The sequence below is a fragment of the Rhopalosiphum maidis genome, chromosome 3 (genome assembly GCF_003676215.2).
Source record: "Rhopalosiphum maidis isolate BTI-1 chromosome 3, ASM367621v3, whole genome shotgun sequence".
NCBI classification, from domain to species: domain Eukaryota; kingdom Metazoa; phylum Arthropoda; class Insecta; order Hemiptera; family Aphididae; genus Rhopalosiphum; species Rhopalosiphum maidis.
Window position 1 is genome coordinate 41546817 of NC_040879.1, and position 19678 is coordinate 41566494.

Here is a 19678-nt window from a genome sequence, read left to right on the forward strand (position 1 = left end):
TGTTATTTCCGCTTGAAATTGTGCAGCTAAGTTTTTTAACTTTTAAATAAGTTTGTATTCACTTATGATTTTCTGTAAATCGACTATTGCGTTATTACAGTGTGACAGTGTTAGTGTCAACTTTCAGAGGTCAACTTATCTATATATTTTAGTAGTAGGTATAAAATAACAGAAATAGTGTTATAATAATATTGTCCTCTATAGTTGAAAAAAAAGCAAATAAACTCACTATCGCAATACAAAAGAATATCGGGAATTAACGTTACGACGAACGATTTTATCTAAGCTATTAAAATACGATTATAAAATATTTTATTATATCAGTAGATTCTTGATAATCAACCTAGGTACTTATATTTGAAATTATATACACATATTATTATGTTATACGGTATACCTACTGCAGGGTCAGACTCTGTGCATGCATTATTTAATTATATATATATGTATATCAGTGTCTGGGGGTCCAGACCCCATGAACCCCCCTCCCCCCGTAAATCCGCCACTGTTACCAGCTAACACGAGGGGATTAGCAGGGGAATTTAAAATACAATTTTTATTTGAAAATTGAGGGTAAAATGGTTTCGGATCTCTGGTATTAAGGTAATTTATTTTTAAATTAATCAATGAACAATTTTGGACCATCAATAAGGCCTAATAATAATTTATGAAAACATTTAGGAAGTAGAAGTATTTGACGTTCATTAAGTGGTAAAAGATATAGAAAATGTAATACATTGTTATAAGAACCGTGGGGAGGACTGCATATATTAAATTTAAAGGAAATAAAACGTAGAAAATTATTTTGAACAGATTCTAGGGAAGAATTTTGTTTTGAGGTATTATTTATCTAAATTAGAGGGTAGTGTTGTAGATGGGAATGAACAAATGAGTAATATAGAATTTTCAAGGGAATAGGATCTACGAATGAGCCACATGTGCACCTAATAAAACCCTAGTCATGTATAGCCTTATTCTTTATTATTTCAGTGTGTGGGGAAAAATTTAATTTGGAGTCAAAAATAATGCCTAAATCCTTAAACTGAGATACAAGATCAATATTTGAATCGGAAATAGAATAATTATAGTTATTTGGATTTTGTATTAGACAAAAGTGCATAAATTTACATTTATTAACGTTCAAAGATAAATGATTCCTATTACACCATGAAAGTAAATTATTAATGTCAGATTGTAAATCTTGTTCAATTTTAGTTATTTTTATTAATTTAGCATCATCAGCTATAAGGATATTAGAATTGGTTTTAACAATTTGAAATCGGTCTGAAAAAAAAGAATGGAATCAATTAAGAAGGGATCTAGAAAAACCAAATGATTGTTATTTTTTAAAAAGAATTAAATTATTAACTTGATCAAAGGCTTTAGAAAAAATAGTGTAGATTGTATCAGTTTGTGCGTTAGATACAAACGAGTAAAGTATTATGTTTTTTGTTATAGCCAAGTTATTGCAAGCAGAACGTTTTGGCATAAAACCAAATTGATTATTTAATTGTTCAGTTTTGATTAAATTATATAAGAAAATAATTTTGGGATTGACGATAATTTAGAGATTGGGAAATAATTTGAGATTAGTGAAAGATTACCTTTTTTAAAAATGGGTGAAATAAATGACATTTTCCAAAGAGATGAATAGTAGTAAACAACAAAAAGATGGTAAACATAGTATTTTAGAAAGACGTTGGTTTGTGATTGTGCATACCAACTGCCGAAAATCGTATGTTAAAGAAAAAATATCACTTCATCAATCACCACTACTACTCTAAATAATCGATTATCAGAAATTCTAGTTTTCGACTTCAAAAACAAATGTTTACTGTGCAAGGAGGATGCATCTGATGAGTTTAAAAAAAAGAAATTAAAAACCTGTCCAAAAACGTGATCGGGTTCATTGCGTTGAAACATAGTTTTTCAAAGAAAGTCTTTTGGAAACTGCAAGGAAAATAAATGATAAATGGGGCAATAATGTTATTTTCCGTATTGGTAACGTGTCAGATCTTGTTACCAAGGGAGATACCACGGTGCTAGTGATAAATAATTTTTAAAACGTATTTCCACTTAGAAATATTCCAAAGGTCGACAAGAAAACTTAGAAGTAATAGCTGCTTTTGATTTTATGTGCAACTATATTGAAAATAATGAAGATCATGTCAATTGTCATTACGTGAAATTCTTAATGACAACAAAGGAGTACATATCGAAACAATTCTAAAAAAAAAACTTCTTGGTAAATATAGTCATGATATTCTGATAGCTACTGGAATAAATAGACAACCAGTCAATTGTTTTTGTAATACTGGCTTTACAATTTTAACAGATAATTGGTATGAACCGAAAAAAAATGAAGAAGAACGTCTCAGCATTGTTAAAGCAGCAGCTGATGTAATACGAGAAGATATCAGATCGAAGATTTACGATCTACACTTATCCTAAGCCGGATATTTTTCTTGATTATGTCGAAAATAATGTTCTAAATTCACTTCAATTTCTTTTAAATTAAATTATTAAAAATAAAGTGCACTGACAAAAAAAAAAATACAAAACCACTGTTCTTTTTATCGCACCTCCATAATTGCAGTGACTAAGCCAAGATCTTTTCTTTCTTCGATACAAATTGGTCTTGGAACACAAATATATAAAAAATATGGATTAAAAGACATTTTAGGTTTTGAATTCACACTTAGTTTTTGTAGCTCTTGTAGCAGTATCAAGCTATTTGAGATGTCCTGTTTACAACATTCACCAAAAGTTATGATACGAAATTCATTTTGTCAATTTGTTTTTAACAATGCAGACGTAAACATTGATATCCTAAACGGGTCAAATACATTTAACGCGATGGAAGGTATTCAATGCATAACTCTTTTCTTTTAGTTTTTTTATGAAACCTACATTAAAAAAATAAAATCAACCCTCGCTGCTCATACTATTAAAAAAGTCTATCACATTCAAATACACGATTTTCAACGAACAGTTAATGAAGGGCTACCAAGAATAAACTATGTTTATTGCAAAATAACCAACAAATTAAGTAAAACTATTTACTAGCGACTTCTTATGGATTTATGGTATGTGGAAAGATTTGATTGAAATTCCAGGTTGCAACGGTTTCATGGAAAAGGTCACCATGAATCAAACGTACTCAAAATCACGAATATTGTGCCTTCCATTTTTAAATTCTCCACCCTCCAAATATGACACAATGTATTCAGTACTTCTTACTGCAGTTGAAAAATGTAAATTATTAAATCAAAAATGTTGTTTTGTAACCTTCGATCAACCTTTATATATAAAAGCTTGATATATAGTGGCTTGAAGTTAGGCTTGGTGGTTTTCACCTATTAATGTCTTTCATGGGTGCTATTAGCTATATCATGCACGGAAGTGGATTACACGATTTATTCAGTGTTGCTTATGCTATAGCTTCAACTGAAAAAATGTTGACAGGCCATGTAAATAAATAAAAGACTATTGCGTATATAAACTAATATTTATTCACTGAGACATGTTCCTTACGTCGGCGTCGGGAACGAACTGACTGATTGTGTGTAGTGTTACCCACAGCACGTCTCGTAGCCAGTCGCAACCGTGTAATGGTATTATAACATACATAATATAATAATATAAAATAAGTAATATTGATAACATTGTAATTTGTAATTTAGAACTTTACATTCGGCCCAAAAAAATAACAATAAAATATAGTAAACTTAATAAGAATAATAAAGGTATAAGTTAACCTGAAAACAAAACAACATACTTATAATAATTAATAACATAACATAATATTAATATTAATAGTTAATAATAAATTAATAACATAACTAAATGATAAAATAATACAATCTTGTATAGAATTACAACTTTTATTTTCTTGTTGTTTTTTTTTATTTTTTTTATAATAATTAAAATAATAAAATAATAAATTAATAACGTTAGAAAACAGCCTTAATAGAAACAAATATAATAATAAGCACCCCAACTAAATAATTAATAGTGGTACAAAATAGTAATCGATAATAACATAAAAGGTATAAAAGTATTTAATGTTTTATAATAATTTTTGTATAATACCTATTGGCCCAAAAAAAAAATCAATACATAATAACATTAACATACTATCTAATATTTTAACCAAGATTGTGTCTTGTGAGTAAGTTTGTTGATATTGTTTACCTTAGTGTCTATGGTTGGTGTAAGAGAATTTATTTGGATGTTGTCTGTGAGAGATGTTGAAGGTGATTGTTGATTGTTATCCTCAAATTAAATCTCGCCTGGATCATCCAAATCTGGTCTGTATTGAGCTGGTTTAAGTGATTGTACATGAACTATTCTGGAATGTTTTTTGTTTGTTGCATCGGCCCTGGTAATTTTATAACAAACTTTTCCAATTGGATGTTCAATGACAAATGGTCCTTTAAAATTTAGTGTAAGTTTTGTGTCATTTTTAGACGGCCAGTTACCATACTCGTTGACCTGGCTGGAAGTTGTGATGGCTTCTATGTTGATCGAATCGTTTTTTTGTTTATTTTGTGATTGTCTTTTAAGTTTTCAATTGCTGTACCTCAACTTTCTGCAAGTAAGTCTAGTTGATCCATTCTTGACAGGTCTGATTTTACTGAACCTAGTGCCATATCCATAGATGAAAGTTTTGGTTCATAACCATGTAATAAGAAGAAAGGTGAAAACTTTGTGGTGCTCTGTTGAGATGTGTTTATAGCTAAGATTAGGTTTGGTAACTTAACGTCCCAATCGTCTGGGTGCTATAATGAAAATTTGGATAAAACTGAAATCATGGTTGTGTTAGAACGTTCTACCAGTCCGTTGGCTTGTGGGGTATATGGTGGACCTAGTGAATGTTGTATTTCATATTTTTCTAAATAGAGTTTAAACTTAGAACTTGTAAATAAAGAACCATTATCCGAAATATATGTAACTGGTAGTCCTTAGTGAATTATGATATAATTTTCAAGTGTATGGATGATGTCACCTGTAGCAGTAGTGCATGTAGGTCTGGCTAAAAGAAATCTGGTTGCGTGACAGATGTGTGCTAATATATAACAATTGCCTACTTTAGTAGTTGGGAGTGAAAGGTGATCTGCTGAGATGACTTCAAAAGGAACTTTCAGGTATGGGTCTCTCACTTAACATTCCATATGCTGATGTAGTTCTTCTGTTGACTTGTTGGCAAGTCTTGCATCCACGAACATAGAGGGAACAGTCTTTTGTCATGGAACTCCACCAATAGCGTGTTTTAATCCTGGATAAAGTTTTATTAAAATCAAAATGACCTGTGTTGTCATGACAATGTTGTAAAACTGTGTTGCGATAAGAAAATGGAATGACAATTTTACTTACTTCACAACCATTTTCTAAATTGACATGAACTAAGATGTTATTTTCATATTTATACATACGTTTTATTTGTAGAATATGGACCGTGTTATTTGTACTCTTAAGTTTTTTGTTGATTTGTTGGTACAAGGAGTCAGCTTGTCGTTCTTGTACTAATTTATCATTTTGAGAATTGATGATTGCCAAACAACATTGATTTTCATCGTTTACAGGTTGAGGATATCTTGAGAGATGGTCTGCAATAATATTTAGTTTTCCAGCTCTGTAGATGGGTTCAAAGTCGAATGCTGCTAAGTCAATAACATATCTGGCAAAATTTCTGTTAAGATTTGCTTTGTTGACTATGTATGCTGTGGAATAATTATCAGTTATGAGTTTAAAGGTTTGACCGACCAAATATAGGCAAAATTTTTCAGTTATAGCCCAATGACCGCTGTAACCTCTAACTCATTGCTATGGTAACGTTTTTCTGGATCTTTAAAGGACCTGCTTGCATATTCTATTATACATGTAGATCCATCATGTATTTGGGAGAGACAAGCACCTAATCCTTCGTGACTTGCGTCGGTTTCTACGGTAGTTGGCACGTTTTGACGAAAGGCTGCAAGAACTGGGTAAGAAGTAATTGCTGATTTTAACTTAACAAAAGCATGATGTTCATCATCTGATAATTGAATTTTATAATCAGAAGATTTCCTTTTAGATATTAGTTTGTTCTTCAACATATTGGTTAAGGGTCTTGCAATTGATGCAAAATGATTTATATACCTTCGTAATATATTAGCAAATTCTAAAAAACTTCTAAGTTCTTGAAGTGTACTTAATGTTTCGTACCTTGTGACTGCTTGTGCACGTTCAGGGTCTGGTCTGTCTCCGTTCTCGTCTAATATTCTGCCTAAAATCTTTATTTCCTGTGCAGCAAAAGTGCACTTGTTTTTAGTAAATTTGAGACTGTATTTCCTTGTGGCTTCAAAAAGTAACTGTAGAAAATTTAGGTGGTCTTCAAATGAATCATGCCCGGTTGCTAAATCATCATAGTACTTTGCCAGTCCTAATTTAAGTAAATCACCATAAGCAATAGAAATTGCTCTAGCTAAAAGAGCTGGTGCATTAGCAAATTCAAATATAACTCTGCAAAATTCAATATGGTAGTCAGGGGTCACTGCAGCAGTTTTAAAAATATCACTCTTTAATTTTAAAATTGTTAAAAGCATGTTTGATATCTACTAATGATTTTATTTTTTTACCAGCTATTTTACTGATCATCAAGTCCATTTGATCTATTGGAAATGGGTCTTTTACTGTAATTGGATTTATAGTTCTTGAGTATTCAACGACCAATAGTTTCGGGGTTGACTCATGAAATGGCTGATCTACAACAAAGGCAGGTGTTGCATTAGGCGATGTTGACATGCGACACACTATTTATATCCATTTTTCTACTTGATTTCTTATGAATGTTATGTCTGGATTAGTTGCTTTATAAGGTTTGCATTTAATAGGCTTGTCGTTGGTCAATGAAATCTCCATCTCAATGTCAGAAAATTCTCCAAGTTCAACTTCAGGTGTTGAAAAAATGTCCTCATATGAGTAGTAATTAAAGATTCAAGTTTCTGGGTTTGGTCTTGATTGAGAAATGGTTGGTCTACTTTTATGGTTTCTATATCAGATATTTTGGTAACCAGTAGTCTGTTGTTAAATCTGGATTGTACAACACATCCAACAAATGCAATTTTGGATTTTACACAACCGAATTCTTGAATAGACGATGGTGTTCTTATACATACAACACCATTTGGTACAATAGTAATTGTTGCCTGTACTGCTTTTTACCAATCACGACCTAGAATTTTCGCAATTGGTAATTTATCACATAAACCTACTTTTGGAATAACATAGTCAATGTTTCTGACTTGTATTCTGAGACTTATCCAACCACTTGGTGTGCAGTTACCCTCAGGTGTCGCGTATGATCCATCTTGCCATGGAATTATGGTTATGTTATCTGGAACAAAACATCTTCTAAGTAACGTACGTAACACATGATCCAATATCGGGTAAGGCATCGATAGTCATGTTGCCATTTATTGTGACCGGAATTTGAGATAATTTGACAAGATCTTCTGAGGTAGGATACTCTTGAACACAATTTATTTTTTTGGTTGTCGGTGTCTTTTTAGACTTTACTTCTTTATTAAAATGTTCCTTATTGACGTAGGTGGTATCTTTTGTGTCTAAGAGAACTAAATAAGTAATATTGATAACATTGTAATTTGTAATTTAGAACTTTACAGAGCCCATATCTTAGCACATTTAGCTTTGGCCAAAATTGTCTTATCTAAAACTAATTTTTCTGAAAAAGAGCATTCAGAAATAATTGATGTTCTAAGTGACATTGGTTCCACATATTTTTTAGAAAAAATTAAAGCGTCTTCTTCATCAGTAGTATTAAAAATATTTTTTCTAAAAAATTACATAAACTTTAATCAAATGGAGCAATAGCAACTTTAGATTTAATATTTTCATATGATTACGTTGCTGAAACAGTTTATTCAAGCAGAACGAAGTGGAAATTGGCATTTACATTAACAAATGAATAAACTAGTAATATTAATACTAGGAGTAACACCAAAGCTGCTTCTCCGAGTAATCATAAATCTTTAACAAAGACAAACACAATCTTATGTCAGCTCTTAGTAATTTTTGGGATGAATCCTTATCAACTACTAATGCACTCTCGAACAACTTAACTTCTAAGCTTAATGAACTGAAAAATGACTTCAAACAATTGTCAGAATTAGAGTAGCCAACCTCAAAACCGAAAACGCAAAGTTGCGTCTTAATATAGATCAAATTAATAGTAAAGTAGCAATCCTTGAATCATCGAGTTGGAATACTCAGTCCTCTGGTATTGTTGCACGAGTCATGTAAGAAACTTTTGAACGTGATAGATGTTCTTACAACCTAATTGTCTATAACACACCATAGTCATCGTTTCTATATACTTCTCAACGCGTTTTCGATAATAAAGCTAGCTTTTCTAGTCTTTTTGAGCCTCTTGGACAAATCATTCTCTCAATTCTCTGTAAAACTCGCCAAATAATTCCCGTCCACTGAAAGGTATCTTACCAACTAAACTGTTGCATGATTTTACCGATGCTAAAGTTCGTGGCAAAGGATTTTTCTCCTGACCTTCGTATTGTCAGACTTCTTTGCAACGGTCACTACTTAGGTCATGCCATTTGGAACTTGACCATAGGAATAAGAATGGTGAAAAGGATCTGTCCATCAGATATGGAAATGGTCTACCCAAAGTAGTCAAGTCAAAAAACGGGATATCTCAGCAACGTCCTCGAAGTATCCAGTCCTAAACTCTACACCCAAAGCTGAAGATATATCAGTTTAAGTTACTTTTTTTAATGGTTCAATAAATTATAAAGCTGTAACGACCGATACAAGTAGTAGGATTATTTGTCGTGTAGCACAATTACCTTGAACCTGCCTGGTACATTATGAAAATCCGATTATTTTCGCATAAATACTTATTGTTAATGGTTTATTAAAAATTATTATTATGCTATAATATGTAGATGGATATAAAAAATATTATTATTGTTTGTTATCATTTTTTGTAAGTTTGACAATTGAAATCAGTGGCGTAAATTGGGCTAAATTGTTAGAGTTACAATCAGTTTCTAAGTTGGACAAAATTGTGGGGAGCTTCGCCCCCCACGCCCCCCTAAGATATTTTATTTTATTCTAGATTTAACATTACAAGTAGGTACATAAATTCAAAAAAACTATTTTAACCTTAAACACATATTGTATCTATTGGTAATTGGTATATATTATGAATATATGCTATAAATAGGATATATAATTACTTACTGTCAATAAAATTGTATAATTTTCTTAAACAATATATGAATACATTAAAAAAACAATTCTTTTATTTTATAAAATTTATATTTTAAATAACAGTTGCTATTTTTATTTTTTGTATTATATAATATATAAATATATATATTATAGGTATAGATTTGAAATATTAGTTGGTTTTTTACTGAGGTAATAATATCATTTACTGCAGTAGTAATCAACGGCCTCTACATTCTGCAGCAACATTGAATTTTTCTATTACTAGATATTTATCTATTAGAGATGATCTTTCCCGTTCAATTTGGAAGATTTCAAGACTATTTAATCTTGACTGTCCCATTGTGGTTCTTAAATAGGTTTTTAACCTACGTAAACAAGAAAAACTTATTTCGCATGATGCGGAGTTAGTTGGTATATTAATAAATAATTGTATCAAACTTGTTAATGGTGGGAATCCAGCTTTATAATTTTCTGATGCAATGAAATTGATTTTTGATTGCACATTATTTTGAGATTATCCTCATCAAAACCATACATTTTATTTATTTATTTAAAAGAATTATTATTTGGCATATCATTTAAGAGTATGTCTTACATAAAATTTAAAATACATAAATTATTAACTTCAAACCTTTCACTCGTGTAACTTATCATATTATCCAGTACAGCAAAATATATAATTATTTTATAATATTTATATGGAAGTATTTTCAGCCTCCTTCAATCAACCACCAAGTTTAGCTGGTATATTTTTTGCTTTCTGGAAAGTATAGGAGAAGAAACATTATATTGTTTTCTTAAAATGTCTACTTCATTCCAATTGTTATTAAAACTTTCTTCACACCGCATATTGCATAATTCTTATATTGTTTCTTTTGCCATTGACTGTACATTACTATAAATCATTGAACTTGATTGTAAATACTTTGATAAAATATTAGTTAACACTATTATCTTTTTAAGAAAGTATATACAAGATAAAAATTCAAAAGTATTTATTAACTTTAGTAATGCATTAGCATCAGATCCATAAACAGCATTATTTTCCGAAATATCTTCTAAAGTACTAACCACAGTTTGAAAATTGAATAAAACCGCCTTGATGGCATTTAGTTGGCAACTCCACCTAGTATCACTGAAACTTTTTAAAGTTTTAGGTCCTTCACATGTACTTACATTTAAAACTGAATACATTTTTTCAAAAATTGCATGTCTCTTGGATGATGTACCAATAAAATTATGTAATGTATTTAATGTTCTAAATACATTTCTTACGTAAGATACTTGTTTAGCCAAATCTATAAGGCACAAATTTAAAATATGTGCATTGCAATGAATGTAAATTGCTAAATGATTTTCTTCTTTAATTCTTGCTTGTACCCTTTTATACGAACCTCTCATTGACGCTGCACAGTCATAACACTGCCCTCTTAAGTTTTCTATTTTTAAACCATGAGATCAAAAGTAGATTTTATTAACATTGAAAGTGTTTCTCCATCTGTATTTTCTGTTTTATAAAAACCAAGAAAAACTTCTGCTGGATATAAATCTTTTGTTACATATCTTATAATAATTGCAACTTATTCATGTCGAAACAAATCTTGAGTTTCGTCAACTATTATACTGAAAATACCCATATTTCTTATTTAAGAGTAAAACCGTAGGTATTACACACAGACTGCAAGTTTTATTCTATTAAATACATCAGAAAAATCGGACCTAGTAGAAAACTATGACGATAATGATGGTATTAATTTTAGTGACACTAGTTTAGATATAGATATTTTTAAGGAACAAATTAATTCAAATGATGCAGTGATGTGCAGTGTGAAATTGAAAAATATATTTATACAGATTTAAAAGTAAATAATGATTTATCATTTGATTTTTCATCAGAATCCAATGATAAATCTTGTTCTTCAGATAGTGAAGTTGATATTAATTGTAGTTCAAGTAATAAAAATGATAGATTTTCATCAACTGCAAAAAATAATTTTGAAAACAATTCTGGTTTTATTGTATTTTGGAACTGTCTATTAGAACTATTTACACACTGTTGTCAATGTAGTGGCAAAATTACATCAAAACAACATTTTGTTCAAAGTGCGCTACTTTTAGTTACTACACTGTGTGAAAACAGCCATAGATTACAATGGTATTCTCAGTCGAAAGTTAACAAAAGACCGGAAGGAAACATTTTGATAGGCGGTGCTCTTACATTATCTGGAATTTTATTTAATCAGTTTAAAGCATTTTGTATAGCCATAAAACTTTCAATGTTTACCCGTCAAGTGTTTGATAAAATTATCAATAAATCCGTGTACCAGGGGTAGGACACTTCTGGGCGGTGGGCTGATAATAGAGAATCAATCACTGCAGGTCCGCAGTAGGGGCAAATATCTAGGAAAATATGTAATTTTAACGTTTGCATATTTGGTAGCATTTAGTTATGATAAATATCACCGATATATATAATAAACTAGATTGCTAACTATTGATAAGACGTGAAGAGAAGTTTCGCCATTTTATCTGAGGCCAGAAGTATTATCAATTATTATCACAGTAGTGAGTGATGAGTATCGAGTACTTTCAAGTTTCAATTCATTTTGGATAACTAATTCATGTGACTCAACTCATTAAATGATTGCATGTTATAGTCATAGATTCATCACACTGGTTCATTCATGAATTACGCTTTCTACTGAGCTCTCTTTTTATTGTTAGTGTTTTGAATATGTAATGTTAAAAATTTATAATAATGTTTATTGTGGGTATATTGTAGTATATAATATGTAATAATAATGTAATATGTGATACTGCTCAAGGGGGGTTGTCATAACCCCCAAACACCCCCCTTGTACATGCCACTGGTCGCATAAGCAAATAAACAATCACTATGAACAGTACAAACATATAATGAATTAAAAGTGAGCTAATGATCCCTAAAATATGATTCAATATTTTGATTGGTTCATCAAATTTTAGTGAATCAGTTTTGTTTTATTCAACAGCATAGATGTGATTACAATTTATATTTGCATTTTTATATATTATAATATATGTACATATAAAAATAAAAGAAAATAGCATTTAAATGTAACTATTGATTCATTCAATACTTCATTTTAGATACAGTGCGGAAACTAGTAGAAATATTGTTAACTATTGAGAAAAAATAATTACCAACACTAAGTTTACCATTGTGTTACTAATATTAAAGGAAAAAGAAGAGAAAGAAAAATGAATCACCCTGTATTATTTATATTATTTTTATTTATATTTGAAATACAAAACATAAAATGTTTAATATATTGTGGTTTTTTCTCTTTAATAATAATTTATAGTTATTGTACCTCTACTGATATAGGTAACTAATAATATAAAATATAATCTCAGAAGAAGGTATTTCCCTGTCATAGTATTGAGATAAATAAAAAAAAATTTTAATAGTTTGAAACTATATGGTAAAAGTGACCCTAATTGTTGAATGTCTATACTTTTGTACTGATATTTATAATTTTAATCACAGTATTATATCAGGAATAACGACTACTTGTTCGCTGTTGTCCTGTTAACGTTTTTGTTTTTCTATAACTACTTTTTTTTGAAATTTATAATTTTTAGTATAATAAAAATTAGTTTAATCGTTACTAAATAATTATGCTCTATAAATGCTTTGCGTATGGTTGTAATAATGTCAATAGGTGGACAAAAATATTAAGTTATTTAGGTAAAATTATAAATATTTAATGAACAATTTATCTATAATTTTACTTATTTTCTTTTAGAAGAAAATATATATAATTTTATAATTTTATAATAATATTTTATTATAATTTTATGCTTTCATGCACCATTTGATTTCATTATAATAAAAAAAAATAATTTTTTTCCTTTCATAGTCTTTTAAACTTTAAATACTTATAACTCATAAACTACTTGCCCTAAATTCGATTTTTATGTATCAAAATACTCAACAAAATTATTCTGTTTTGGAATATGAAGTTAAGACTATGTTGTCATTCAAAAAGGTAAAAAACTTCAAAAAAATAAGAGAATACAAAACGTTTAAAAACGTTATTTTTTTAACTACTCAAAACTATGTAAAAAATTTTTTTTTCAAAAACATGAATACTTTTTGAACTAATAAGTGATTAAAGAATCACTCTGTATACGTGATAAGAACATAATACTAATTATTATGTTTTTTGTTTAATAGGTGTAATATTTTTATGTAAGTAACTAAATAATTTAACTGTAATACCATATTACCATGTAATTTGTTTTCATTGAATCCTATAGAAAAAACTGTTCACGCAAAACCGAAAACGGCATATGACTCCTTGAGAAGCTCTCTATTTGCTAAATCTGATTAATTATCAATTATATTGATATAGTTATAAAAGATGTATCGGTGGAGGGACATGAAATGAATAGTAATTCACTACATATAAATGACAATTGTTAGTCACTATATATTATTTTATAATACCTATGATTTAAATTTTATATTTTATGCTAACTAATCAATATTATATAAATGCAATATATTGTATTACTATTACCTTCTACAATTTAAATAACATTTTTAAAGTTTACGAATTTTTTAGGTAAGGTATAATTTTTAAAATACATAATAATTATTTTGGCTTATGAATATAGCGAAAAATAATTAGTTGAATTAAATGCGTTTTACACTTAAAAAACACTGTTTTGATCAGTAACAATGTTCCACTTGTTCCATGTCATTAGAAAATGCCACTGTGTTGACTGGACTTTCTGTATCATCGTTGTCTTCTTGTACATTCAACGATATATCCGAAGTTGAATCTTCGAATTCTAAATTACCAGTTGTCCTTAATAAAATATAAAAATGGTTTAACACAAGTAAATTAGTAATAGTAACAAAGTGAATTTGAACAAATGGCTATTAATTTATTATTTTTATTCTCAACAAACATTAGATGTAACAATATATGATTTTTTTTTTATTTATAAATAGGTATAAATAACGGAATAAATATTATATATTATTATCTTACTTCCGTTTTTTCACTGTTATATTTAAAAAAGACAAGGATTCAACGAAGTATATGCCTTTCTTTTACTTCCTCCTGAGCTACTTTTTACATTTTTTTCGTCCGACACGTGTTTCATGTAAGCATCACGAATATGCCTCCATTTTTTATCTTTTATTTCTTTTACTGAGTATATGCAAATAAATAAATGTATAAATAATATAATATAAAAATAAAAAAAAGTACAATTAAGTAAAATAAACAGTTATCAGTTTATCAGTTCATTTTTGGAAACAATAGATAATATAACAATTATTTATCACCAATAGCCTATAGATATGTATTATATTATATAATTAAAATATAATAATATATTTTAATGTGTTCATTTAATTTAAACAGATATTTGTCCACGGGAACTAATTTTGCAGCATTACACTTCGATCTCTCCATCGGAAAAAGTACAATTAATGGAATAGTAAAAGAAACATGTAAAATATTATGGTCAATGCTATTAGAAGCCGAAATGCCACAACCTACAATAGAAACCTGGTTACAAATATCCGATTTTTTTTATAAAAAAACCAACTTCCCAAATTGTCTTGGTGCTATAAATGGCAAGCACATCAGGTGCAAAAACCCAAACCACGCAGGTTCGCTGTATTTTAATTATAAAAAATATTTTTCTATTGTGTTGATAGCTGTAGTAGACGCCAATATAAATTTTATTTCAATTGATGTTGGTGCCTATGGAAAGGAGGCTGATCCAAGTGTGTTTCGGGAAAGTGTATTTGGACAAAAATTGTATTCAAATTTACTTCAAATTCCTGAACCCAGAGCATTGCCATCTTCCGAAAATAATATACAACTTTTTGTATTCGTTGCTGATGAAACTTTTGGCCTTCGTGCAAACGTAATGCGACCTTTTCAAGGTCGTGGTCTCAATGACACTAGGCGTATATTTAATTACCGATTATCTAGAGCAAGAAGAACAGTTGAATGTGCGTTTGGGGTACTTGCAAATAAATGGCGAATATTACATACTGCCATTTTGGTTGAACCAGAATTTTGTGACGATATTGTGAAGGCATGCTGCATTTTCCATAATTTCGTAAGAAAAAGAGATGGGTGTAATTATGAAGAGACTGAAGAGAATTTCAATGTTCAATTAAATAATTTGCAGTTTTATGGAAGAAATGTTACTTCTGGAGGCATAGAAACAAGGGATAATTATGCTGACTATTTTGTTACTGAAGGGGCGGTATCATGTAATGAAATATTTTTATTTATATTACACTAAATTTAATCTGATTTATTTTATAATTATTATAAATTATAGTATTATATTCATATAATTTAGTATTTACCTTTTTCTTCTTTTTCTTTGTCGTCGAGGTTCAACCATTCGGGGTACAAACACTCTGCCACTTAACGCCAACGTGATCTTTTTAAATCCCTATCATTGTACAAAGGAGAACTCATGTCCCAGAGGCATGGGAAGTTTCGAACCTCCAAAATTAATTTTTCCGTATCAAACATAACTTATTGATAATTTAAAAACAATAATATTTTAAAAAAAAATAACAAAAAGATCGTGTTAATTTGAATTATTTGTTTTTATTTAAAACGTGTATAAACTAATTATACTACCTAATGGGTAATAATATACATCTATAATATAAATTATATATAATAATATATAAATGTATATTACAAATATATTTTATAAGTTTTTAATTATTTAAATTTAAAAATGTTTATTAATTATTCATAAAGTTTTCAATTTCGGTCACCGATAATCCGCGCAAGTGTGATCGAACAAACTGAATTGCATGTGTTGTGCTTTACATCCCGAAACGCATCCGGACGGTTGGGTCGCCATACGTCGCGGTCGCTTCTAGACGGTTTTTAATCGGTTCCGCAAATCGGTCTTTTCTGGCCCTGATAACGCGTTTTATATTTAAACCTATTTTATTTTGACTGTTGCGGTTCAATTACCGATCGGCAACCGACAAAACGCATAGTGTGATCCAAGTCTACCTTATAAGAATTCGTCGAAAAAAGCTATATTATAATTTTTTTCATAAAACTACTTTAAATATTCATTCATAATTATAGTCGCGTCATGCCCGCATCATAAAAAAATAAAATATAAATTAAAAATAAATTTATATAAATAAAAATATTAAAATAATAATTATTGATAAGTAAATTTTTTTTCTGTGTTTATTTTTTGTTAAAAATCATTTAATAAACTACAATAATAATAATAATAAAAAAAAATAAGAACTTAATATTTTTTGTTAAAAAAGATCTTTTTTTATTTCCACGACGCCAGTCTTTTTTATATTCCAGTTGTAGCAGGGTACGTAATATTTGAATATTCAAAATTTCAAATCTCACTGTACTATTTGTATCTGAGTACGCGGGGTTATTAAATAACAACAATATAAAAATAATATTATCATTGCAGTTGAATAATAATAATGATACACCTAGTAGTCAATATATATTCCTAATATTAGTGAACGGTGAACCGAGATTTTTCTCTAAAGTTTTCCAAACTTAAAGACTTTGAGCCCTAAAGACAAAGAATGCAATTTGTTTTTTAATACAATAAGCATAAAAAACAAGTTATTTGAGACAAGAAAACTCATAAATCTGTTGGCTACAATGATTTTGGTGGTGAAGTATGTGTAGATAGTTCAGAAACAGCAGCAACAGATGTGTTATTGTTTATGTTAGTTAGTTTAAATGGTAAATGGAGGTTGCCAATTAGATATTTCTTCAAAAATAACCTAACCTGTTGTTCAAGCTGAGTTAATTAAGACAGCAATTTAGCATACTAATCAGAATTGTGAATATGAGGAGTTACATTGTTACATGTGATGGATCATTCACAAACTAATTATAAGGATGTGAGTTAGGCGATGATTTCAATTCAATTAAATGTTGGTTTTAAGTGTTTAAATATTTAATTAATGAAGAAAACATTTTTTTACACCAGATGCTTGTCTTATGATTAAATTTGGTTATTGAACCAGAAACAAAAGAAACTAAATATTGTTATTTTGAATATTTACATAGATTACAGACTAAATTAGCTCTAAAATTTTGCAAATAAAATATCTAATGTTTGTATCAATTGGCAACAAAATAATATTTATTCAATATTTAAAAAATAATTACTATAAACAATTTTCAGTATGTGATGAAACTATTAACTTTTATAGATTATAGACCAAATATTTCATTTTTTTAAATTCTAGATCCCCAATTTAAAAAGGTTATAAAAGTCCAATTTGAACACTGTATTAATATTTATTAATTTAGTTGACTTATATTAACGTTATATTCACTTTACTTTTACTATTTTTGTTTGTATTACGAGTTTCCTTATCAAATATGAGTGCTAACGTAAGTATAGTTGACTAAATTGATTTCAAAAGAAAATAGTTTATTCATACATATTTGTATTTTGTGAATAATACATTAAATTCTAATCATTAACACGAATGATATAACCAAAGAATTATTTAACGATAGATCGACGAACAAAACAGACAATTATTCATTGGTGGTTTAAATTTCCAGACAATAAATAAATCACTTAGGCTGGATTTAGTGCTCGACCGACGGTCAGCGCTGACGTCGGTCGAACGTAGCTATATTAATGAATGCATATGAATAACTACAGTGCAGCGCTGATAAATTGCTACGCGCGTAAAGCTACGTCGCGCTGACGAGGACCGTCGGTCGAGCGCGTCCGTCGGGCAGACGTCGGTCGACCGACGGGCTATTTTTAGCAATGCAAGGGTTTAGTTCAAAGCTGAACGATCGACCGACCGTACGCGCGTACACATATTTCCATTTTATTTACAATTTTATGTTATTTTGTTGTAAATTGTTTATTACATTAGTTATAATTTATAATTAGTGTATAATTAAATATATTAATATAATAATATACAAAAAATGAACATCGATACTGAGCGTGTTATTTCTGAGGTGCATCTTCGACCGCCATTAGGGACCTCTCTTGTGCATTGTACAAAGACCGTGATGCGAAAATAAAAGCTTGGCTTGAAATTTGTCAAGCAATTGTACAAAATTATGACCATTTGTCTGATAATGAGAAAAAAGTTATTGGTAAGTAAATAAAAATTTTATTTAAAATTATTAAAAATACTATTTGTATAACCTATTGTAGTATTTAAAAAACCAACATAATTCTATTATATGAGCTAATTAAAGTTTTATTTAGTTATGTACATTAATTATGTAATTATAATAAATAATATTTAAAAAAAGTTAAATTAAAGCATTATTATTAATATAGATTTTATTATTAAAGTTAAAAAATACTAGCATCTTGCCACGATACACTTCCATCAGGAGAAACGAAATAGTTGGCAAATTTATCCCTTATCATATCGCCTGTTCTAACAATATTATTGTTCACATTGAGTTGAAGTTCTTGAAACCCCTCAACAGTTAGTGTGTCTTCTACTCTGTAACCATCTCGTTCTCTTATGAAGTTATGCAAAACGCAACAAGCCTTTACGATTGTTATTGTATTCGGCAATGCAGTATTCATTGGTCTATGAAATATATTGAATTTATTACTCATTATTCCGAATGTGGACTCAATATACCTCCTTGCACGGCTTATTCTATAGTTAAATATCTTCTTTTTTTTTGTCAAATTACTTCGTGCGTAAGGTCTTAAAACTTTGTTTGATATACCAAATGCAGAATCGCCGATTATAATATATGGAAGTGGTTCTGTAGTATAAGGTAGTGGTTTTGGTGGAGGTAACATTATTTCTCCATTATTTATTTTCGTAAATAAAGTGCTTTCCTTAAAAATAGTCGAGTCCGAGTCTGTTCTATATGCACCTACATGTATATAGGTGAAACGATAATCTGAATCGCACATGGCCAATAGAACAATAGAATAATATTTTTTATAGTTTGAAAACAAACTTCCGCTGTGTTCAGGACAGATTATTCTTACGTGTTTTCCGTCAATACTACCGATGCAGTTAGGGAAGTTTGCTGTATTCTCGAAGCCAGCAGCGATTTTAAGCCATCCTTCTGTTGTATTCGGAATCGAAAGGCATTCTTCTGGTCCCAAATATTTGTACATACTTCTTTTATAATTCCACCGATAGTTGCCGTACATAGACGGTAACTAAAATAAAGATCACTATATCTTTGTCCAGTTACGAGGTACCTGAAATAAAAAATTAACAAATTAATAATTTTACAGAAAGGAATGTACAACAGCGGTGGAAGACGGCACGGGACGCTTACGTTAGGTGCAAAGCTACATTGAAGAACACGAAGTCTGGGTCTGCAGGTGGAAACAAAAAGAAATATGTATACTTTGATTGTATGCAGTTTTT

At 29.4% G+C, this 19678-nt stretch overlaps 2 protein-coding genes across 2 annotated transcripts; one reads left to right on the forward strand and one right to left on the reverse strand.

The window, feature by feature from the left end:
* The first annotated feature begins 14649 nt into the window (after positions 1 to 14649).
* LOC113555819 (protein ALP1-like) lies at positions 14650 to 15811 on the forward strand. The gene is made up of 2 exons (XM_026960371.1): positions 14650 to 15538; positions 15666 to 15811. Exons 1-2 carry the CDS (start codon positions 14650 to 14652, stop codon positions 15809 to 15811), a joined length of 1035 nt encoding a protein of 344 aa, XP_026816172.1.
* Positions 15812 to 18624: 2813 nt separating this feature from the next.
* On the reverse strand, positions 18625 to 19419 carry LOC113555817 (protein ALP1-like). Its single transcript, XM_026960369.1, has one exon. It carries the CDS (start codon positions 19417 to 19419, stop codon positions 18625 to 18627), a length of 795 nt encoding a protein of 264 aa, XP_026816170.1.
* Between the last annotated feature and the right edge of the window lie 259 nt (positions 19420 to 19678).

Coding starts and splice junctions, on each gene's coding strand:
- LOC113555819 (XM_026960371.1), top strand. CDS start 14,650: ATGTGTTCATTTAATTTAAACAGATATTTGTCCACGGGAACTAATTTT. Junction 15,539..15,665: donor TACTGAAGGGGCGGTATCAT/GTAATGAAATAT, acceptor TTTGTCGTCGAG/GTTCAACCATTCGGGGTACA.
- LOC113555817 (XM_026960369.1), bottom strand. CDS start 19,419: ATGTACAAATATTTGGGACCAGAAGAATGCCTTTCGATTCCGAATACA.